The sequence below is a fragment of the Pteropus medius genome, unplaced genomic scaffold, assembly GCF_902729225.1.
Source record: "Pteropus medius unplaced genomic scaffold, Ma_sr-lr_union100, whole genome shotgun sequence".
Taxonomy (NCBI): Eukaryota; Metazoa; Chordata; class Mammalia; order Chiroptera; family Pteropodidae; genus Pteropus; species Pteropus medius.
Genome location: NW_024353790.1, coordinates 784,993 through 809,664, shown reverse-complemented (window position 1 = coordinate 809,664; position 24,672 = coordinate 784,993). Strand labels below are relative to the sequence as shown.

Sequence of the window (24,672 nt, the reverse complement as noted above, 5' to 3'; positions counted from 1 at the left end):
ATGGGTATAAGAGTCAGACCTTAACGAATTCTCTTCCAAGGAGTAATGAAGGAAAGGTGGAAAACTCATTTTTCATGTTTTATAAGGCAAGTCAATTCTCTGAATACAAGTCGTTTCAATGTTTTTAACTTATGTTTCCACACCCTTCTCCTCTTTTCTTTTTTAGTGATTTGAGAGTATAGAAGTGTCTTGTGTTTTCCAAAGGTTTAGTAATTTCTAAGACTCTAAGAATAGCCCCCTGAACTATCAAGATTATATTTTAATTTAATTATGCAGATCATGACTCATACTAAAAGAAGAAAGAATGCAGTATCCACCTGGAGAGACAAGGGGAGGGGTAGAAGGAAGGATGCACCCTATGTGTGGAGACCTAGATTTTAGTCCAGTTCTACTAGACTAGACCTTTAGCAAGTATGGAGTTTGGCAAGTCTCCTATGCCTTTCTGGGCTTCGGTTTCTTTATAAATATAATGAAAAGATTGAACTTGACAACTCATAAAAGGGCCATCAATTCTAATAGCTCTTTATGAGATAAGAAATCTGAGTTGTTCTAGAAAGTAAGAATCTACTTCCAAATTTTCTCTAAGTTCTGGTTCTGAATTCTAGCCAGATATATTCACTCTTTTTTGCATTACGTTATTGAGGAAGTTAGTTAACAATGCAAATGTGATATCTAGGATGGGTTTAAGCATTTATTATTCAAATTGTATTTATTGGAGGCCAACTATGCATCAGGCATTGTACTAAGCAATGGACTTGTGACTTGGAAAAAGATGGTCCCCGTATGCCCTTTTTCAATTTATAGGTCAGTGAGAGGATACAGAGAAATATACAGGAAATTCCAACAGTGTGATGGGAGCTAAAACAGGATTTTTAGGAAGCTATAGGCGTTCATAGGAGAGGCACCTAATAGGGAAACAAAGAACCCTTCCTGGTGGCTGTGATGTTGCAAGAAAGACTTGAAGGATGGGTAGGAGTTAGTCAGGTAGAAAAGGATGAGTGAATCAGGTAGAGTGAATCACATATGTAAATATTTAGACTCAAGATTTCAGAGTGTTTGAGAAACTTCAAAGTAATTCAATATGTCAGGAGTATAGTACCTGTGGGAGAGTGGGTGAGAGTAATAATTCAAGTTCTTTGCTCCTGAGATAGATTACTCCTCCTGCAACATGGGGAAAAAATGTTGGAAGAAAAAGCCTAAAGGAACATCTTGGGAGAGTAGACGGTGGCCTGAAAATAATAATGATGATGAGGAAAGGGAGTAGACTAAAATGAGATAAAGAAAACAGAAATAATAAAAGAAAAGATTTGTGATAGATCAAATATAGGGAGTGAGAAGGAGGGTCAAAGCTAAAGGCTGGAATTTTTTGGCTTTCACAGTTACACCAATGGCAATGTCATTTGCTGAGACAGGAAACGGAGGGAGGAGTAGATCTGGGGAAAAGATAAGTTAATTTTGAACAAGTTGGGCTTCAAATTGCTAAGACATACTAGGTGCTCAATAAATATTTACTGACTGAATGAACATGTAAGTAAAAATGTCTAATGGATTTCTGGAAATGTGGATTCCCCTAGCCTGCAAAGAGATCTTGGTTGGAGACTTTAATTTTCAAGTCTCAGTTTACAGATGACATTTAGACCTCTGGTAATGGTTGAGATTATTTCAAAGAAGATGTTTAGAGGAGACAAGAAGGCCTAGGAACTGAACCCAGAGGAAGATCAACACCTGAGGCAAACCAAGGCAGAGATGCTTTCAGAAGAGGCTGAGTGAGAGGAGCCATAAAATAGGACTGAACACTAAACCCCTAGTGGGAAGCCCTTTGAGGGAAGAGGTATTTGGTTTGTTTATTTTGGGGTGCCTGTTACAGACTGAATTGTTTCTCCCCCAAATTTATATGTTGACGCCATGACCTCTAATGTGACTGCATCTGGAGATACGGTCTTTAGAAAGTAATTAAGGTTAAATGAGGTCATAAGGGTGAGCCCTAATCTAATAAGACTGTGGCTTTATAAGAAAAGAGAGCTCTCTCCACCATGTGAGGACACAGGGAGAAGGCAGCCGTCTGAAAGCCAGAAAGTGAGTCCTCAATTGAACTTGACCATGCTGGCACCCTGATCTTGGACTTCCAGCCTCCCGATGTCTGAGAAAATAAATTTCTGTCGTTTAAGCCACCCAGTCTATGGTATTTTGTTATGGCAGCCTGAGCTAATCAAGACAGGGCCCAAACACTTAGAAATAGTCCTGGTAAACAGTAGGTAATCAATATTTTTTGAGTGAATTGAATAAAGGAGTCATTCCTTGGCATACTCATAAATATATCACTTCCTTGAGACAGTCATTGTAATTGTAATGATTGTAATTGAGGAGGTTGGGAGAAGGGAGGAGCCCTGGCTAGCATGGGGGGGTCCCAGGTGCTCGGGGAGAGTGGGAGGGAACCAGTTATCCAGATGAGTCTGGTAAGGAAATAAGAAGAAAGGCCTGAAAAAACTCATAATGTACAAGTCAGTCAGTCTCTCTCTCTCTCTCTCTCTCTCTCTCTCTCTTTACCATTTGACCAGGGTTGGTTCTGAAATTAGGCAAAGTTCTTGGTTGATTACTAGGGGTGTGTGTGCATGTGCGTGTGTGCGTGTGTGTGTAAAGGCCCTCCTGAACATTAGATAGGCCTATCTGAATCAAAGTGAATTTAGACACAATCTGTATGTTGCTCTCCGCAGAGAAATAATACCCGAAGCTGGCAATGAGATTCCTCAAGTAAACAATAGATAAAGGGAGGAAGAGGGACATGGCGTAATAATAATTGGAATAATTGGAATTCTTTTATCACATAGCATTTATAGCAGAAATTCTTTCTGAATTGTCTTCTGCCACATACAGTCTAGGTAAGTTAGATAAAAAGATTCTAAAATATTTTTTAAAATGTTTTCCAAGACAATGTGAGATGAAAGTGACTAAATCCTATTAAGCTGGTAAATTAAATCCGAATCACTTTTTGTTTCACGAGGAAGAGTAGCCATCTGCTTGACAACCCAAAATTCAAACTATCTCCACCACGTCCTGGAGAGGAAGCCAGGAAATGGTATGGAGGTCCCAGGTTTTATGAAAATAGGGATCATGGGTTTGATTCTTGGCTTATAAGGCATTAAAAAAAAAAATTTTTTTTTTTTTGGAGTGGTCGTGAAAAGAAAAGGCTGTTAAAAAATCTGGTTTTACTTGTTTCTCATTAACTTGTATCTTTGCAGGCTTATGCAACATTTGATCATATAAAACCTACTATAATTAAAAAGATCTGTGAATGGAGTGTCCGTGTAATTCTACGGCCTTAGGGGAGCCGACCGCAGGGAGAAGGGTTCTGGCTGAGAGAAGGGTAGCTCTGCACCTTGATGCCCGGCAGAGCTGTGAGCCTAGCACCTGGCTGGCTGTGCCATCGGTTGGAGATGTGGTCTGTGTGCTCCAGTTTGTAAGACGTCATGGTCTCTACTCTGGGCCAGGAGGCAAAATACACCCAAGGTGATAGAAATGAGAACAGTGTTTGCCATGGGGGTGAGGAGTCGACTAGAATGGACATGAAGGGAACTTTTTTCAAGTGCTTACTCTGTGATTTCACTGAGACGGTGGTTACATGGGCATATCCATCTAGCCAAACTCATCAAACTGTGTATATGAAATATGCGCGTTTCATTTCATATGAATTTTATCTCATAAAACAAAAATCAAAGGTCAGTTGAAAAAAGTCTACGAGCTAATCAAAAGTTCTTAAAAGAAATAGGCTGAACTATTTTTAAAATGAGCAGCAACTTTAAAGGAAATTCTTCATGTTTCTTACACTTTAGAGGAAAATGAATGGTGTCAAACGAATGCGCAAAAACAAGTTCCCCAAACAGAGCATTTGTAATAAAAATAATGGTCAGTTCGGACATAGCTAGACCTTCACGTCTCAGAGTGAAGGAACCATTTCTAGTAGTGTAAGCTATTTCGGAAATAGTTCCACATATATTTTCTTTCATGTTTCTGTTGGAGAAATAATGTTTTCATAAATGTAAAAAGCTTTTAATGGAGCTACAGAAGACACTATGTTTGATCATCGCATTATCTGGTTATAAACTAAAAATTCAGAGCTCTCTCGTGAGTCATGCTGCCAAGAAGTGCAGGCTTAATCCTTGAGATTGTGCGAATTTGAATTTTAACTTCATGGCCTCAGTCACTACGAGGATGCAAAGATAATCTTTTAGCATAAACAACTTTGGAAATGGTAGAATATTACCAAGTTAGCTTTGGGAGATGGTTATCCAGAGAGAGGTAATGTTATTTTATCCTTATAAGTAGCTGGATTAATAAATTACCAGATCTTCGATGACCTAATATGACCAGGGACAGGGTTAGAATCCCCAAATAATTCTATGCACACCCTTAAGGAGCTCTGAGCAGGATGAGGGAATGATAAATAATAACTCAGATGCAGGGAAGAATGTGATAAATGCATGAGAAATTCCACTGGCGTTCAGAGGGGAGGAAATTCCTTTTGAATAAGGGAGGCATTATAGATGTGGGTGGCATTTGGACGGGACCTTAAAAAACGGTATGCTTTCCCCCAACAAGCCAGGAAAGTGGGGGACATGGGCAGAAGAATGTCACCAGGAAAGCTTTGAGTGCTTGGTGTCTCAAATTTTCACTTGGTTGAAGCATAAGCTACACATGGAGCAGATACACTAGACAGGATATAGCTGTGTAAAGAGGAGGGCTTGAGCTCCTGGGGAAGTATAATCTGGGTGAAGGGTCATGAGAAGATGGATCCCGAAGGAGTAAAACCCAAGGAAATAAAAGGCAGCAGGATCTAGGAAAAACAAGGGAAGTGAAGAGGCAGAGATCCCTAGGAGGCTCTACAACAGGGAAGGTAATGAGACCCTGAGGGAGGGCGATGAGAGAGGATGGGGGTGGGAGGGGGCAGGAAGGGAGAGATGGCAAAGCTGGACTGCTCCAAATGGGGAAAGTGAGGGAAAGACGGCCCTCCAAGAAGGCTCAGACACTTCAATCTGGGCGATGGGAGGGACTGTGATCCTGTTCACAGGCCGAGTTTGTTGAGGGGACACCATGTTTGGGGTGGGAGTGGAGAATGATGAATCATATTTTGAATAAGCCAGCAACGTCCAGTGGGTCTGGGAGATACAGTCAGCTGTGGAGCTAGAGAAGTAGGCTTGACCTTTCTTCACCTGTGAGTACCGTCAAGTGACGCAGGGAGTGGGCGTGTCCAGCACGACCGTGTAGAGTTGGGAGAGGAGAGAGCTGGGAGCCGGACTCTGAAATTGATGCCGGAAGCACGAGAAGGGAATTGGCCAGGTACAGTATCCCTTCCCACCCACCGTCACCAAGCCCAGGGGACAAATCTTACGAAGAAGAGGAAGGAGACTGATGGAGAGAAAATGTTCAAGAAAGCTGCATTTATTGGATTAACTTTGATTATTAGTCTCCAAATACTCAAAGTCTATAAAGAGATAGCCAGCCAGGCTTCTGATCCTTTTAATGTTCAAGGAGAATATTTGGAGATTCTTTCTTTCTTCCTTCTTTTTCTTCTCTCTTTCCTCCCCCTTTGCTTTCCTTCCTTTCCCTTCCTTCTTCCTTCCCCTTCCCTCCTCTGGGGAAGTATGATCTGGGTGAAGGGTCATGAGAAGATGGTACTCACAGGTGAGTACCTCCTCCCTTCCTTGCACATTATTATTTTGGACTGGTCTAGTGCATGGGCGGCTGTTACTGACCTAAAGGAGAAGTTAAGATTCCCACTGTCACCTACAAAGAGTAATTGTCTTCCTCCTCTCCCCCAACATTTGTCATTATTGCTGATCGTGGAGGGAGATCTTCTGTGCTCCACTATTGCAATAAATATTTTGGGTTTTTCACAGCATAAAATATATGTTTGCAATATGACATCATTAACATTTTTGTAACTTTTTAAATTTAACTTTTTACTTTTCTTTGTACTGGTCTCAAGAGCCACTCATAAATCTCTCAGTAACTGCATAGGGTCCTGGGGCCAGAGACCGGCCACTCCTGGCATTGTGATTAGTCATTTAATACCCAAGGCAATGACTAATGTCTGGCAACAAAGCCTCTGCCTGGAGTCATGTGTCCTGGGACCCTGGGTGAGGGCACACTGGGGACGCCTTATTGTTGGGTGTCAGTACCAAAGTCAAGAGAAAAGTTGAGGATCAGGTAGATGCAGGTGGGCATCGCCGCGAAACAAGGGGCCCCCTCCCCATGATCAATGGCAGTACAATCAGAAAGCCTAAAATCAGTTTAAGACAAAGGTAGCCACTTTTGTCTTATCTTCATACCCCAGCTTTTAATAATATATATACATATATATACATATTTTTCATATGTTTACAGTAAACAGTCAACTGAGCTATTTGTGGAAAGGTTTGTGGGTTTGGTTAACGAGGTGGAGGAGTATTACATTTCAGCTGGAAACACATCCCTAGAATGCCAAAACATTTATTCCAAAGTCTGGTTTCCTGGTGCAATCGGAGGCATGGCAATAGTGTGTCTGTTCAGAGACCCGGGGCTGGGGCCAGCAAGGCATTTGGTCCAAGTGTATCCCAAAAGACTTTTATTGTTAAATTATATTCTTCAGGAAAAACCGCGTATGTCACATTTTTAAAACTTGATATCCATACACTTTTGATTGGCATTCTATTTTAGCCATAAGCCTATGATTTAAAGCAAGCCTGTTTTCTCTCTTGCTTAGGATGGCAGCAGAAAGCATGGGTCACTTTCTGGGTTCCAATGATAAGGAGCAAAGGGGACTGGAGTTTTGCTTTCCCCCAAGAATGCTGATTCTGGCTGTGCTACCCTGTTCTCCAAGAGCAGACAGCAAGCTTCTCCTCACTCCCCACTGCCATTCATCCAGCTCTGTGCAGCAGCCCAGCTGCCGTGTCTGCCGGGAGGGGCTGCCAAGTGCCCTGCCTACTGGCTGCTTCCCGAATCCCTGCCATTCCACACACAAACACATCCACACATGCTCAGCCTCGCTCACACACGGAGCCACACGCACATGCAAGCACATCCCTTCATTCTCACTGTTTCAGCTCTTGACTTCCACGAGCCCATGGAACCTTTCTGGAAAGATGCTCTTGATCCAGCAGGGTAGGATTGTTTTGATTTCTCTCTTTGTAGCTTTAGCATTTTGAGAAAGCAACTTACCTTTCTGGCCAGCGTCTGTGTCCTAGAAAGGAGATGAAGATTTGCTGTTTTCATGGGTTTTTGTGTGTATCTCCTTTTGCTTTCAGGACTTGTAGCATTCTTTGTGTAATTTATACGTAATTTAGCAGGTTCAGATTTTTAAGAGCTCTATGAAGTGCTTTTGCATGTGTTTAAAAAAAGACATTTGAAAATTGAAAGTGTGATTTACGGAAACGAAATCATCTGCAAAGAAATTGCTTTGGAAAGTAATGGTTGCTGGCCATAAAGAGATATATCCGTGATTCACCTAATGTGGTTTTAACCCTTTTTTTGCTTACAATCTATAGTTATTGATGATAAGTTCAGTTTTGGCTTCATATAAAATCAGCTACATCTGCATGTTGTCCCCAAATGGTCTGTCTCATAACAATTAGGTAAAATGTTCATTTATTAGTATAAAAATATCCAAAAATGTTACCATTAGTAACAGCAACATTGGCATTTATTTATGTATGCCACAAACATTTTGTTAGGTACTCTGTTGCGTGTTTGGGATAGTAATTAAATCAAAGTATTAATGGTTGTATCAGATTTTCATATCAGAGTCTATTAGGCTGGGCAAAGGAAGTTTATTAAAAAGTATAAACTATCCAAGATTATGGGTACACAACACACAATATACTACCATATCGTTGGTACATACACATACATATACACATACATTATATATGGTGTGTGTGCTTAGCTTTGAATTCAGTTCAAAACTTTTTTCTGTTTTTCATCTGGATATTTGATCCTGCATATCCTACCCCATGTGAGCGGAGAAGGTCCAATTGTAGAATTAAAGAACAGAAATGTATCATTGCATTTTTAAAATTTGTTGGTTAGACCAACAGTGTAACATAATTGCCAAAGATGTGGTTAATGACCCGAGGTTACTTTTGTATGAAAAGGTCACATTTCACATTCAGTTTTCTAAAGTTTTAGTTGCATAACCTGTGGAAGGCATGAACACCTATGTGCGCCTACCCAGAGGTTTTTATGAATCATCATTCACATGAGAATTCCTTAATGGAAGCAAATACAGTGCTGTGGTCCAACCCAAACATACAAGTCGGGCTGGGAGAATCGCAGAAGATCGTGACAGGAAAAGACCACTTTGGAAGAGTTTTGCAAAAGGAAACTCAGGTCCGGCAACATTCCCCGAATTGCAAAGTACAGCTCTTCCTATGTGAGCACCTTGAATCTCCGCCCCGCCCCCCAGATGCCGCCCAGCGGTCTGTCGCTGCAGCGGCTAAATAGAGTTGTCTGTACTTAGCTGCATATGCAAGCGCACACCCCATTCTATCCGCATATCTCAGTTACAGAGTGGTCCTCCCCAGGGTCATTCTATGTACACACTACATGGTCCAGCCAACGAGAAGAGTGCATCAAGCAGTGAGAGACACAAACAGAGATAGCCTGGAGCCTGGCACCGGCTACATAAGGCAGCACGGTAGAAAACTCGCCCCTGGATCAGTCTTCCGAGTTCATTTTAAACCGCGTCGTCCCTGGGCCACCTTTAGGAGTTCCCTCTGCGCCCTCACCCCCTCCTGCAGTGAAATTCAGCCTCCATGCAGCAGCGGCAAGTAAAGTAAAGTTCAGGGAAGCTGCTCTCTGGGATCGCTCCAAAACGGGTTGCGCCTGGAGTGATGTTTAAGCCAATGCCAGCGCAAGGTAACAGTCTTTGGCCGGCTTCCAGCACCTTCGTAGTGCACATGAGTCCTGGAGACCCGTACTTAAAGTTGGAGAGCCGGGGTCGGGGAAGTTGGTGGAGCGCGCTCGCGCCGGGCTGCACTTGCTCGAGTCCCGCCGACCGGCTCCAGGCGACCGACGCGCCGGCACCCGCGACAGGGCCACTGCTCGAGTCGTGGCTGCACGTGTGCTGCGCCGCCTCTAACCGCGGGCTGTGTTCTTCTTTCAGGTGGCCGATGGGCTGCTGAGCCATCTGCCATGCGGGAAGACGGTTTGCACTTCGCTCGAGTCCGCTGACCATGAACATGACCCCTCACACCAAAGCGTCCGGGATGGCTCTGCTGCACCAGATCCAAGGGAATGAGCTGGAGCCGCTGACCCACCCGCAACTCAAGATCCCCCTGGAGAGGCCCCTGGGCGAGGTGTACGTGGACAGCAGCAAGCCCGCTGTCTACGACTACCCAGAGGGCGCCGCGTATGACTTCAATGCCGCGGCCGTCGCCTCCGCGCCCGTTTACGGCCAGTCCGGCCTCGCCTACGGCCCAGGGTCCGAAGCGGCGTTCAGCGCCAATGGCCTGGGGGGCTTCCCGCCGCTCAACAGTGTGTCGCCGAGCTCGCTGGTGCTGCTGCACCAGCCACCGCAGCTCTCGCCCTTCCTGCACCCCCATGGCCAGCAGGTGCCCTATTACCTGGAGAACGAGCCGAACGGCTATGCGGTGCGCGAGGCTGGCCCTCCCGCCTTCTACAGGTACCTGCGCTGCCCGCTGCGCCACGTCCGGGTGGCTGCCGCGCGCCTGGCGGGCAAGAGCGAGCGAGTGGGGGGCGGAGAGGGGAGGAAAGGGGGGCCGCAGGCTGTGAGTCTGGCACTGCGCAGCCGATGGCGGGAGCCTCTGGACAGGAGACCTGAGGGCCAGCACGCAGCCGGGCCCAGGGGTTATTTGTGGATCTTGCGCTGGAGAGTCAAATTCTCTAGCTTGGTAGCTTAAAAAAAAATTTTTTTTTTTTATTCTCTACCCTCTGACTGTCTGCCTGAGAGGCAGATCTGAAACCTCGTGGGCTTCCTAACTAAACAAGTGTTGGCAAACCTTACAAAACAGCATTTACTTGTGTGTGTGTGTGTGGGGGGGGACACCCTAAAGCAAATAAACACAAGACACTTTGAGTCCCTAGTAAATGTCCCACCTCGGTATTTAAGGCTGAGGTGTTTGCGGTTGAGGAGCGCAGTTCTAATTATTATTACTGTTGTTGTTATTATTATTTAAAATTTTTGTTTTAATGTACTCAGAATCTCCTTCCATCTAGAATTTCAGATTCGAAAAATGCATGCTATGGATGATGATGATGATGATGATGATGAGTTTTTGGGAAGCGATTCTGAGCTCACACCTTCCTCCTGCCCAGCCCAGGTTCAGAGCTTTATTGAACTGCACTCCTCAGAGAGTTGATGAGTCTTAAGTTTCTGATTTCTGAGACCTGGCTGGGTCCGTGTTGGAGCAGGTTGCTGGCATATGACTTATGACAGCTGAAAATTTATAGGTGTCCTGTGAGTTTAAAACATGCCATATCGAAGCATGAGGGTTTTGAAACACCCTCCTGGCAGCTAAATATTTCTGGCCCACTAGGCAGAAAATGCCCCAGGGGTCGCATGGGGATAGGGACGGGGTTCAGTTTCTCTGCGCCTTTCAGTTGCTGTGGAAGAAGCGTCGACAGTTCAGGACACACTGGAACGCTTTTGTGACTTAAGTGGCAAATGTTTTGTGTCCTTATTTTTTCCGTTAGTAGAGATTATACTTTCTTCCTCCCTCCTCCCTCTCATTTTCCCTTGGATAGTTTCTCTCTTTTCCTCTTGATGGACTTGGGGAGGGCTTAAGCAAGTGTTTCTGGCGAATACCTGTGCTCTAGGCACACACTGGAGAGGGATGCCCTGGAGTGGATTTGGGAGGCCTCAGGGAGCCCACGTGGCTCAGTGCGGAGTTAGGCACTGCCTGACTGTTCACCGATATCAGAGGAGCCTCCGCCCTCACCCAGACCCATCTGTATTGCAAGCTGTGGATCGTTTTTTCTATTCTGTGTTTTATTTCCAGAGATTTATAGCAGAAGAAACGGGGAAAGTGCAGGTTGACCCCACAGGATACTGAAAGGCAGATCTGAACTTGTTCGATATCCTTCAGCCCACTCAAAGGAGGTTAGAGCATCCCACGGCCAAACAGGTCCAAGATGAGATATTACTTAAAGGACAACGAACAAAACTATAAAAACTTGAAAAAGAACAAAACTTTAAAAAGCATATTTCAAATTCATTTCACTTGTTTTAAATTCAGGGTTAAAATAAAAATAGAAAAAGAATTTTTTTAAATCTCACTTTAAATAACGTTAGAACAAAATATAGCGATTACATCTAATTCACATGCATCTTAAACTCCTTGATGTGAAGGATGGCGCTGGTACAGTGTGAATTCCATAACCTTATGATGGACTCAGAAACTATTTTTTTCCCCATTAATTTTCAGTTCTTTTATTGCAAATTAATGCCACTGAATTTCAATGGGCACTAATGAGACTGCTCCTCGGTGGATTATTTACTGCCTTGCTAATAATTACAAAGTGAACATGGTCAAAGAAAAGGGGACCACATTTTATTCAAAATCGTTCATCATCCCAGTGGCAAATAATACCACTGTAATGTGCCCCGTCTTAAACTTTTTGCATTAGATGATATTCAAGTACTTTTAGAATGATACAAAAATAACACGGAACTTTTTTAGAAAGTAAAAAATTCACACATTTCTTTGTGGAAATTCAGCTTTATAATGATTTTTTCTTTGTGGGTTATTTCCTGTAACATCCTTCTTCTTTTGTTTGAATTCTGCCTCTTATTACCCAGGAAGGAAGTGAAGGATCTCTGCAAATGTTTACTTAATATTATTATTAAATGTTATTTAGTATATATTTTTGTCCCTTTCAGCTTTCTTGTTTGAATAACTCTGGATAAAAAAAAAAAAAGAAAAAAAGAAAAAAAAGAAAAAATTGATTAGACTCTTTTAGAAAACCTTAGTTTTCTTTAGTAGTTATTAAAAGTTTTGGGGGCCAAAAGTAGTGTTTTCAAACTGCTTTTTTATGGCCCAGAGGATATGAAATCAGATCAGTGAGTCTAGAACATTTTTAAAAAAGAATAAAATAGAAAAGAATATAACAGAAAATATCAGAGCACATAATATTTAGTAGGGTGGCTTTTGTTTCCTGAAAAATTGTTTTAAATTATAAATGCTTGTGTGTGCGGGCTGTGATATAAAACGTATTTCCTACTGTGGGTTGAGGTCAAAAAGAATTGAAAACTATTGGCTTAAAATGTTATGTTTAGTAGAAAACAAAATATCAGGTAAGTGCCTGGTTGTTTCATTTGCGTAAACCAAAAAACTATTTTGATCGTCTTAATTTTATTTCTCCCCATAAATTAGCTGGCATCTTTAGGTCAGTTAGATTAAGCTTTATTATTTCTGAATCTTAACTTTTCCATTTTTAAAATGATGTTGTCATGTGGCTTGTCCTCCTGAATGCCTCACTGGGATGTTCAGAGAATTTATGTTCAGTTCACATAATTTAGCAGCATTAAGATGCTGTGGTTACTTGTATTGGCCACAATATGCAGTCATATCTACGTATGAAAAAATGTAACAGGTAAAACTTCCCTGGGCGTGTAATAATATGAGAAAGATTATCACACGTCCCAACCAATCATTATTAAGAGGGAATAAAATTATAAATAAGCAAGCTGTGACTTTGCAGGTTGTGTCTGACCTAAAATTTCATGATGAAGGCAACTAAAAGTTATCTTATCTTGGGTTCCTTTTTAGAGTTGAATCAACTTAGGCAGGTTGAATAAACTAAAGATGAAATTTAATTGTATCCACCATGATTTTTAAAATTCATATAAGTTTTTTAATGCTTTACGCTTATTTCAGTTTTATTACACAATATTCTTAAAGGCTAAATATTGCCTACTTCTCCAAATTACTTGACAAATATAAAAACCCTTTGCATCAAAGTCAATGCTCTAGTAATTTGTATACTATTATACTGGCTGTATGCATTGTTTTGAATAACTAGTTTGTCTACTGATGATCATTTAAAACTATTTGTTTTAGCCTCAAACAAGGCTCATCTCTAGGGAGAGATTCTAACAGCTAATTTTCAAATCTCCAATATTTCTTTCCTTGTATTTTGGTGATATTTTAGCTCTCTTTCTGTTCTTACTTTTTTCATTCAGTTAAATTGTCACTGTTTACCTGACACTTTGTGTTGGTCTAAGAATAGTTCAAGGAGCCACATGTGGCCTGGAGGATGAGTGTATTTTAGGTTGAAAATGGAATCACATCTTCAGCTTCCACTTCATTTTCACCTGCTCCATGTGGCTTGTACCTGTTTGGTAGAAAGCCCCTGAAGGATAATTGGCACTTATTCTAATCTCCTTTCTCACAGTCAGTTAATTTGGGTCCCAGGATTATTTTTGTGAATGTATTTAGGATATGACATTCATATTTTGGGAATATTCAGGTTCGGCATTTTGGTTTCTGATTGTTTCAAGGCTATAAAAGACAGGCAAGATATAGATAAAGGCAGGTGCAATAGGTATCAGAAAAAACCATAAAAGATGTTGAACTTTCTGTTAATGATGAGACAGTAATTTTGTCAAGTCAGATAGTATATATGAAAGTGGTATGTAAACTATGCGTGCATTCACTATTTTATCATTTTATTCACACGTTAATATTTGTTCTGGTGATTTTGTAAGCTAAAAAACTATAGGGAGGAATAGATTTAAGTGATCAGGACTTTCATTACAAATACAGATTGATGATAATGTGAAATTATTTTTTTTTGGAGGTCAAATTTAAATAAAATCTTTATCACCATCTGCAATATTTGTTTGCAGCATGTTTTATGGTAAAAAATATTTATCTTATAGATAGATTTTTAAAAAGTCAATACCCTGATTATGTGAAATAGTTTTACACAAGGAAATATATGAATTTTAATTATATGTTTTCTAAAATGCATACTCAGCACAAAAATAATACGTCTAACACCACCCTGTGACTTCAGTATTATTTTTAATGCCACTTTAGGAGAACACAGGAGAGAGGAGCAGTATGCTAAATATATTCTTTCGCCCGGGATACGTTGAATGGATAGAGGCGAACAAGTCATTTAATTGAATTCCAAGTCTCAGTTTGCTTATTGAAGAAAGGAAAACACAGATTAGCCACAAGTATGCAGAACCAAGATGCATACTCCAGAGAATGATACTGTATAAAACCCCTAAATCCCCTTCTTGAATACAAAGCAATCAAAGTGAAAGTGTAAAGGATTTCACAGAGAGGAGACATTCCATCAAAGTTAGTGAGTAGTTTTATTTTATATGTTAAACTCTGCCAATGAATTGATGGATGATGTGATTAAAAAAAAAAAAAAGTGTGTCTGAGCTGTCTGCTACTCCATCCCTAAAACGTACCCTCATACTGTCCTCTGAAGTCTGAGGACTTAAGCAGGCGGGAGGTGAAGGGAAGCACCTTGATGATATTCTCAATCTTGTGAGGGAAGAAACCACAATTGCTGAGTTCTGTACCTTGAAGAATATTAGTAGGAATTATGGGAGAAGTTTCGCACTAATAGACAACGGTTTCGATGATATGTTTCGACCCTCTTAAAAATATGAAATATGGAAAGACAACTATTTTTGTCCCAACCGACAAAATTTTATGTAATAAAGGAATAATTTCAAGAAGCTAGGCCAAATAAGAAAGGGTGTGACTGACACTTACAAATGAAACGGTGATGTGACGGTGGAATCCGTGACAATGGTGGTGGTGGCGAGGATGATGACGACGACGATGATGATAATGATGATGGGGATGATGACTGTGGCGGCAATGAAGTGCTGGTGTCAGTTGGGGTAGTTCCTAATTCTGGGTGCCTATTATGTAATTGGAGAAGTTTATCCTGGACAGAAATCAAATCCTTTTAATGTACTTTGCTAATTTTTGTGAAGCTATAAGCTAAGGAAAAAGTCAAAAATTTCAATAATATTATTAATGATTTAAGACTATAAATCTAATAAGTCACGATAATTGCTACACAGAAAATTGAAAAAAAAATCCAAGCAAGCCTGGATTTTTTTTGTTTTGTTTTTCCTCTGAACTTTTTAAAGGAATAAATTGTGTCCTTTCTTCGCTTACATATCATCTTCTATTTTAATCAAATGTGTCGCTTTTAATGAGATAGTAGGCTGCTTTGTCTTGTAATTTTCTACTTTCTGGAGCTCCTGTGAATTACTTTTGAGAAAACTATAGTTCACATAAAGTTCAATAAAAGTTAATAACTAATTAAAGTTAATAAGTTAATTAAGAAATGTCCAGGACTAGATATCTATAGAGCAGGCCTCAATAAACTCTTATAGTTTCTTCTTTTTGAAAGTTCCTCAAATTCAGTCAACCCTAAGAGGAGTGAGGGGCCTCTGCTGTTTAATGTTAAGATTCTCACCTGTAGCTTGGAAGCGGCAGAGCTGTCTGGTCCAAGGGCCGCCTGCTCCCTGGTTGCATCCCAGCCTGCATCCTCCAGCTCGCCTCATTCTGCCTGTTCCTAAACAGTGGCGCGTAGGGCCCCAGCAGCCGACGTGTGTGTGTGTGCCAGATATGACTTCCTGGGCAGTTTTCTTGGCAACTCAACTCACTCTTCTGACATAAAGGCTTGGGATTTCTTCTAAGACTCTGAAAGTAAAAGAGAAGCCTCTTTTAGTTTCCTGCAACTAAATAGTGTTAGAAATAGTAATTTTTTTGCATGGACATACTTCCTCTTATGATTTAAAAAAAATTATCCGTTCTTATACTTTTTGTTTCTTTGCTTTATTTTCAATTTTTTCCCCCCCTTCAAACTCTTTTTGGCCTCTTTCCCCCTACTAAGCTTCCTTTTTTCTTTTCTGTTTTAGTCACTCCATCTGTGTATTCCCAGATTTTTCCTTCCGACTTTTCTGGTTCATTTCTTTATTGACCTGTTTTTTCTTTTCTTTTCTTTTTTTCTTTTCTTTTTCTTTTTCTTTTTTTAATAAAATTTGAAACAGGGCTCAACAGAGTCCCTGCCTAGCCAGTAATGTAAGAATATGCCTTAATATTTCAGAGTGGCATTAATTACAATAAAAGTTTCAAAATGATTCTTTTCCTTGATTCTAAGGATAGAAGCTTAATCAAAATCTGAAAGAAATTTTCCCTTAGTGGAGTGCTCAGACAGCCCCATTTATTCATTCATTTTGCTACCTTGTTCCAAATTGTGTAGCTCATCAATGGCACACATTAAATAAAATACATTTTTTTTTTTTGTATTCCAAGCAATTCATATATCAGTGTTAGCAAAGAGCAGCCAGGAAATCTTATTACGTGAGTGGGTGAAATCCCAGGGCTTCATGCTTCTGCATATGCACTTGCCACAGAGATGACAGAAGTGCCATCTTCGCTGTTGTCTCCTGGTGGACCAGGTTCCAGGACGTCTGGATCCATGTGGACTGGCACAAGACACTTAAAGCTGACTGTGATTTCCCGCTCTGTTAACAAGAGCACTCATTTTTGAAATGTTATAGCTGTGTCTATGATTCATTTTACTTATATCATGAAGGTATTTAAAATTTTTTTTTTTGGTAAAACTTTCACAATGCAGCATTGTCAGAAATTGATTTTAAGGGTCCTTAAGGGTCCCATATGCTAAACTTTGACTTCTGAGTCTGTTTTTTGAAGAACTTACAAATGGTTGTATTTATTTCTGCTGGAATATTTCAATCGATTCAGAGAGAAAGGATGTATATTCTAATTATAGTACAAGAGGCAATTTAGTTACATTGAAAACTTATTTTTCTTTAGTTATCTGAAAAAACTTGTAGGATCGTCAGAAGCCCATCTGATTTCTCATAGGAGGGATCCTGAGCGCTGGTCTAAAGAGAGATTATAACTATCGATACTGTATTTCTCTCAGCCCTCAGCAAAGTGCCTGGCACGTAACAGTCCTGAGATGCTGGTTAGTTGAATGAATGGCTGGTAGTAGTGGGCAGGAAGCACCAGTTATACTGATCTGCTAAGGTCTCTTGTCTATAAGAAATCCCGTTTAGGATGTGTCTTTAGATGTGATTGGAAGAATGTAGGGGGTTTGTGAATCCCCCCTCTTAGAAATAAAAGGATAAAGAAGAACTTCACGGGGCATTCCAAGTCCAGTCCATCCCCATCATTTCTGGATTCTGTATTTACGAATTTGCCTACTTTCTAAAATTTATTTATAACCTCCAGATCAATACTCATGACACTTTCTCGGTCACTCACAGACATGGACAGAATGGTGAAAAATCTGAGTCATCGACATGCACATTTCCAGCTGAGGTCAAACGAGGCGATGCTCTGCCTTCTTATTTCATCTCTCTTACTCTAAACAAGTGTCCTGTTCGAGGTCTATTTAGTGCCACTTTTTTTTTTCTTTTTTGCATCTCGTGCTTTTGTTGGTAATTTTGCTGTTTAAAAATGACCCCGAGGGTAGTACCGAAATGCTGTCTAGTGTTCCTAAGAACAAGAAGGCTGTGATGGACGGTCTTACTGAGAAAATACATGTGTCAGACAGACTTTGCTCAGGCGTGAGTTATGGTGCTGTTGGCCATGAATCAATGTTAATGAATCAACGACGTATGTTAAATAAAATGTCTTTAAACAGAGACACACACACACAGCAAGGCTATGTATTGATTAGCTGAAGAAAATATTATGACCAGAGGCTCATGAGAACCTAACCCTGTATTTCCACCTAAGGGAGATGGTTCAGTGTTCACTGATTCTGTGTTCATGGCTACTTTATAGAACATAATCATGACCAATAATGAGAATTGGTTTATATAATAGAATGACTAAGGCACAGGTTGGGGAGCCAGGCAGCTTATGTTTCTGGTTGAATCCTGCCTAGTTGTGACCTCTGGCTCATGTGCCTCAGCTTATTCATCTGTGAAATGCCAATCAAAACAGGATTTATGTCTTTCGGTTTTTGTGTGTGTTAAAGAATTTCATAGGCATCAAAGGCTTAAAACATGCCCAGGACATAGCAAGCCATTATTTCTTTTTTATTACTTCTTCAGACAGAAATTGGCAACTCCACACTGAAGAAGGTGACCGTGAGAGCTTTTTGAGTCTGGAATGCTCATAATGTCCCTATATTTGCTTATTTTGTCTTCAAAGGACCAACTTTAATACTCTTTTGTGATTAGAAGTTAAACTTTTCCTAAAGAAACCAAGAGGCTAGAATTTTTCGGAATGCTTAATATATGCTGAGTACTGTATGAGAAAAACAAAACAGGGCAACTGTAGTCAACTCCAAAGGAAGAAATAGAAATCAATCAATGACGTGAGTGAGGGGCATTAAGTAACTGGACTGAAGCAATCCCGGGGAGGGAAGTAGTTGAAACTGAGGAAAGCAGCTTCTGAAGAAGCTATGATGGACTGAGAGCAAGACGAGGAGGAAATTTCTGTGTGATTTAGGAAAAAGGAACTGGTAAAAAAAAAGAGAGGCAGAAGCTAACATTTACAGAATGTCTACAAAAGTGGATTTTCAACCCTGGCTGCACATTAGAATCAAGGATAATTTCAGAATTATCTAGATGATTAAAAAACTCTTGAGACCTGGGCCACATGTTAGTGGTTCTGATAATTGCTCTGGGGTTGAAGTGGGAATAAGCCATTTAGAAAAACAAAACAAAACTGAAAACTCCTTGGGCTTTTCTCCTGTGTAGTCTACTAATTTACAGTCTGACAGCATTTCTCTAAATGTGATCACATTTAATCTCCCTACAACTATGTATCTCATTTGTAAAGATGGGGTTGTGTGGTTGGGAGAGATCCTAACGGTGCTCAGGGTTTTGCTCTAACCCTGAGGAAGAGTGTTCAAACCCAGGGCTACCCAATTTCCAAGTCTTCGTTTCATTGGGCCACTTGGGTATCGGAAGCAAAGGATCAAATGAGTGCCAAGGAGCAAGATGACAGTAACATTAATTTCTATTCCTTATCTTACCAAAATAAGATTTGAGGAAGGCAGTTACATTGGATATTGGCTTGATACAAAGAAAGCAAAATGAAAGAATATGAGGCTGCAGACTTTGCCATAGGATACGAAGATGAAATTTGGACACAACCTAAAACATAGATATGTAAATATACATCTATGCTGATTAGCCTGCATGATTTAGATTTTTGTTCCATGTTTAGGTAATCGAAAGTAATCGAAGCTCTTGAACTTCCTCTCTTCCCCAGTAAGATGCTCTTTCTTTTAGTTTTTCAGGTAGTTGCCACGCACCAAACTCTAGTATTGTTAATACAACCTTAAAATCCTAAATATCAGTAAATTGGTTGATTGCATAGATTTTCCAGTTGTGTGTTTGGAAAGTGCCTTGAAGTTTTTGAAGTGGAGGACTTAATATAAGCATTCCTCACGTGCTCCTTGCTGTCACCAAGTATGCAGAATACTTTCCGCAAATCGAATGCGTGCTATTTTTAATGCCCGCCCCATCCTTTTACATTTTAGAAGGCTCATTTATTGATAAGGAAAGCAGACATTCTGGCCCTCCACCACCTAGGGCATGTTAGGCCCAGGGCATGGTTCGGTGAGGCTTTCCCACATTGTTCAATTCTTAAGGCTGATCTTTTCCTCATGTGACTCTGCCCAGAAGAGGCAGCTAAAAGCATCTTTGAAGTCTTAGAAACATGTATAAATTTCAACTCCTAAGGTAAGAAGTGAACGGGGGTCTCCTGCAGGTCCCACATGACTGGATATCCAGGTTTCAGGCCTCGTGCAATGAGGGCCTGTCAAACCACTGGCTCAGGGCTCACCGGTTCTTTGTTCTTTATTTTTGATGCTCCGTGATTGTGATTGAGGAAACCACAGTCGCTTTTCTATAGGGAGTCCGACCCTCTTCTAAGAAATCTGTGTTTAACACTAGGAAACTTCTAGGGAAATTATCAAGTGATTTGTAGAAGCATTCACAGGCCCTAGCATTTTTGTGTTGAACAAGTGTAGTTCACAGAGATGCAGTACCAGTCATTTTCCAGTACTTCTTAAAAACACAGACAAGAAATTTCTTCTCCAGTATCTTGCATGTCATTCTCTCCTTTCTCTACTCATGGCCAGCTCTCTATTATGACTGTAATAGGTTCCTTACTGGGTCTTCAGTTTTTGAGCTTTTAAACTCTAGTTAATTTTTCCATTTGCTACCAGAGCATACTTGATATACCAAAGTACATACTTGAGCTGGTCCTTTCTCTCCTTCTTAAAGAAGTCTCAGTGGCTTCTCACGAGTCACAGAACTCATGCATGTCCCAAAGCGTGACATTCAAAGCCTTTGTAATTTGATTCCAACTGACCTACCCCTGTCACTCCATGAAGATCTGGTTCAAAACCATATTTAAATGGTACTTTCCCACTTCTATTCTTCATAGTCACCTCCATCTCTAATATGTACTGTTTCTTCCTCTTTGTCCCATCTCTGTTGAGTTGATTCCACTCAGAAGTCAAAGGTTCAGCTCAAATGCCACCTTTTACCAGGTGGCTTTTCTACTTGGCATTCTTTCAGTGTTCATTGTACACATATAGCTCCCTTTGTTGGTACTTCTATTTCGGAAATTACTGTAGAATGTCTTTCATTATGGTTATGGGTAGATTAGTGTAATTTAATAGGTTTTGTCAATGAATGAATATATTCACTCACTCAGCAAGCTCTATTGAATCATGTACTGACATCTATAGTGGGTACAGAGATTGGACACTTCATCTATCAAAGTCACTGTAGCCTAGTGAGAGACATGACAAGTGTATAGACCACTGAAAAACAGTGGAATAAGAATTGTGATAGAGAAAAGACCACTAGGGGCACAGGGGAGGGACAGCTAACCGGATGGAGGCCCCCATCTATTGATGCCAAAGTCCAAAAAGGTTTCATGGAAGGAAGATTTGGCCAGGCAAAGAAGGGTGGGTAAGGCCGTGAAGAGATGCTGATTCTTGTTCCCTAGTACTCCCTACAGTTCCAGCTCAGCTTAGTTCCTTGAATAGAATAAATGCTTAGTAATTTATAGAGCCAAGTTACTGAATTAACAAAATAAGGTTAGTTTGTTAAGAATCCGAGAAATAACTTTAATAATACCAACAGCTGGTATTTTTTGAGCATACTACACCAGGCAGCATGCCGAAAGCCTCAAATGATGATTTAATTGAATCCTTATACCAACCATACGAGGCTGGTACTGATATTCTCATTTTATGGGTGGAGAAACTAAGAGTTAGAGATGGGAAGTGACTTACCCAAGGTCACACAGCTGGTAATGGGGATTCTAAATCTAGAAGTTGGACTCTGGAGCTCAGATTTTATCCTACTCTACTATGCAGAGAAGTTGACAGGATGTCTTCCATCACGGACAGATTTACTTGGCAGTTGGTGTGTTAATTCCTCATAATATCTTTATATTTAGTTGTGACAATGATTTAATCTTAGACTAAGTCCTGAGGCTACTTCTTTTAGTTTTATGGGAAATGGCTATTTTTATGGTGCTTGCTAAAAGCACGTTTAAACAATTTTCCATTAAGTAGGGGGATGTTTTCCCTTCTAATATCAGAAGGAGTCATTAAATAAAATTCTACAAAGACTCCCTGATAGCAACCTTATGCATTTTTCTGCATGTGAAAATTTCTCTGCATTTAAAATCTGGGCAGAATTATAGTGTTCCTTTGGTCCACTCCTCTCTTTACACAGATAAAATCGTAAAACCACAGCGTTTTAAATCTAGGAGAGACCGTAGGCATGATGTGCTCCTACCCCCATATTTTCTAAGTGGAGCAATTGAAGTCTAGAGAGATGAAGTATCTTTCTCAAGGTTTCCCAGCCAGTGCAGGCAGAGTCAGGACTAGAACCTATGTCTGCCTCCAGCCCACTACGTCAGACTTAGCAAATGGAGGGGGATAACCAGCCTCTGTTCACTGAGGACGTAGAAGCCATGTTGTACTCATTGTTGTAGTTCGACCATGTAGACTGGGAGCTCAGGCAAAGTGGAATGAAGGACTGACTGCCTGATGCTGATGGCTACAAAATTATATTGATGGCTAAAGTGAATATGCTGGCTATGCCTGTTTAGACAAGGCATCTGCTTAACTGATATATAGTCCCTGTAAGAATTTTTTTACCTTGGTTTGCCACTTCAGTTTTAAGGATCTAGTGGAAACTTATTTCTTATACTACTTACATTTAGATGATTTCCTCTCAGTTCTAATAAGCATATCTTGCTTACATTGTGACTGAAGATTTCCTTTCTTGTATCCCTATTATGTTTCCAGGGCTTAAAGCTAAGAAATTACTTTCCAGATTTCTCTGGAGATTTATACCTACTCCTTTCAGATTTCTGAAGCAGTTTGGTGCTATATTTATTCCACAATTGCCATTGTGAAAACGGAACTTGCATTATTTCATAATAGGTATTTCACCTTGGTGTTAGAAAAATAAAAAAAAAAATTCAATCCATGCTTGATCCAGCAGCCAGGTTCCCATAGAAATTTTTTCGTCACATGGTCCCTATGTTGAAAAACGTGTGTCTTCTTTGAGGCTAATTACTAAACCCAATGTTGATTATGCACTGTTTACTATTAAAATTTTCCCCTTGCAGTTTAATATTGTTCTAGGAAAGGAAATGTAAGTTTAATAAGAATAGCAATTGATGGGACCCTATGTCATAAGTATAATTAATGTTCCTGGTACATGTGTTAATGAAGAGTATGGCTGATGGGCTATAACTGTACTACACTTAGATGATTTGACGCCATTTACTCTGTAGAAATTTATTATAAATCATATATATATAAATCATATATATTTAATTATACAATTTATGATTAAACAAAACCATAGTATTTTTTTCCACTTTCAATTTTTTAATGAGTTAAAGAACTGTTAAAATTGTCAATTAAAATATGTGAAAAGGAGATATCAATAATCTTATAATTCATACACTGTAAAGAAAGCATATAGGAATTAAATATGCTTTTTATTAACATTCTTTGACTTTTATAAGTGTAAAAGGAAAGCAGTTTGAGGTGATAAAAGTTAGTATAGAGCTCCTGAGCTTGCCCTTCCCACTTTTTTTCTTTTTCGTGAAAAATTGTGGACCAAAACATGTTTTCTTCTGGTTGTGCAAATGATATCAACACCTGCTCAGCAAAATGATTTCCACTAAGGAGCTGGGAACGAAACTATCAGAGTGATATTTTGAGAGGCTTTCGCCCCGCATTTTGCATTGTGGTGACTCCTTGCAGCCAGGTGGTGCTAAACACAGGCCTGACGATTAGGTCCGTGGCAACTTTTTCTAAGTCAATATTTCTCCTTGGAAGATGATTGTTTTAATCCTCTCAAAGTTTAAGCTAAAACTTTCTAATCGCATCTACACGAAAGAGAGCCACACTGCAGGTGGACAGAAAGTGAGAAAGATCAATTAAAGCCACGTGCCTCATGGTACTGTGCTAGATAGAACTTCCCCGTGAGTGAGCTCTTTGTGGCTAAGCTATGTGAATCAGAAGGTGCATTAGTTTCTTAAACTCTGGGGTAATTTTAGTAAATGGGTGAACATTAATTTAATGTGATATCTCCTTGGCCCACCTTCAAAATGGCCTAATTTTGTTCCAAACAGACTTTTGTCTCTTGATGAGAAAAACATGGTTAAGCCTGCGATGGTTAACCTTCCCCACTGTCCTGAGCTCAACTCTAATTTCTGCTGGACTCCTGTATCTCTATTGCCTTCTTTGAAAAGCACCGTATTTCAGATTGCCAAGTAGAATATAGGATGCCCAGGTAAGTTTGAATTCCAGATAAGTAGCAAAGAATGTTTTAGTATAATTATGTTCCGTGTGTTATTATACGAATACATTATATAAAACGTTATATAAAAAACATTTGTTGTTTATCTGAAATTCAATTAACTAGGCATCTTGCATTTTTATTGGCTGAATCTGGCAGCCCTAGCCATGTTGCCTCATGCTTCCTTCCTTCTTTCCTTCCTTCCTTCCTTCCTTCCTTCCTTCCTCTCTCTCTCTCTCTCTCTCATCTCTCCTCTTTTCTTTCTTTCTTTCTTTCTTTCTTTCTTTCTTTCTTTCTTTCTTTCTTTCTTTCTTTCTTTCTTTCTTTTCTTTCTTTCTTTCTTTCTTCTTCCTTCTTCCTTCCTTCCTTCTTTCTTTCTTTCTTTCTTTCTTTCTTCTTCCTTCCTTCTTTCCTTCTTTCTTTCTTTTTCTTTTTTACTATGTTTCACTTTTGAAGCCTGAAGGTTATCTTTTAAGGTTATCCTTCTAGCTAGTACACAGATGCCTGCTTGTCTTTTTCTACTAGGAAAGAGGGCAGTCTGATGTAGAATTTGCACACTTATTTTTGTCATCATTATTGATCACAATTAAGGATCTAGGTTTAAAATAAATACAGAATGACCTAAATGTTCATTCTATTCCTTGAAAAGATAAGGCAATTGAAATACAAGGCAAATTATTACAATGAGGAGAAAATGAAGGAGTTGGATCTCATTAAAAAGAGACCTCAATCTTACAATTAATAATTAGGTAACTTTCGTGAGGGAGTAATATAGTGAATACTATAGAAATAACAGTTTTCTTGGTTGTTTTGAGGGAATTCTCTTACTTTTTGCAACATTATTGGATTTCAGGAAATAGTAG

General features: G+C 40.0%; 1 protein-coding gene across 10 annotated transcripts in view; it reads left to right on the top strand.

Annotated features, from left to right (window-relative positions):
* ESR1 (estrogen receptor 1) overlaps positions 1 to 24,672 on the top strand; it is a 308,851-nt gene that overhangs the window by 89,385 nt on the left and 194,794 nt on the right. The window contains exons 1-2 of one of the 10 annotated variants that reach the window (XM_039851347.1): positions 5,160 to 5,334; positions 9,137 to 9,655. In XM_039851347.1, coding sequence (XP_039707281.1) covers positions 9,207 to 9,655 — 449 coding nt within the window. In that variant the 5' untranslated portion in view covers positions 5,160 to 5,334; positions 9,137 to 9,206. Of the gene's footprint in view, positions 1 to 5,159; positions 5,335 to 6,944; positions 7,138 to 7,922; positions 8,362 to 8,422; positions 8,669 to 8,695; positions 8,890 to 9,136; positions 9,656 to 24,672 lie in introns of those variants that run through there. The other 9 variants (XM_039851350.1, XM_039851349.1, XM_039851343.1 and 6 more) reach the window with 9 other exon arrangements.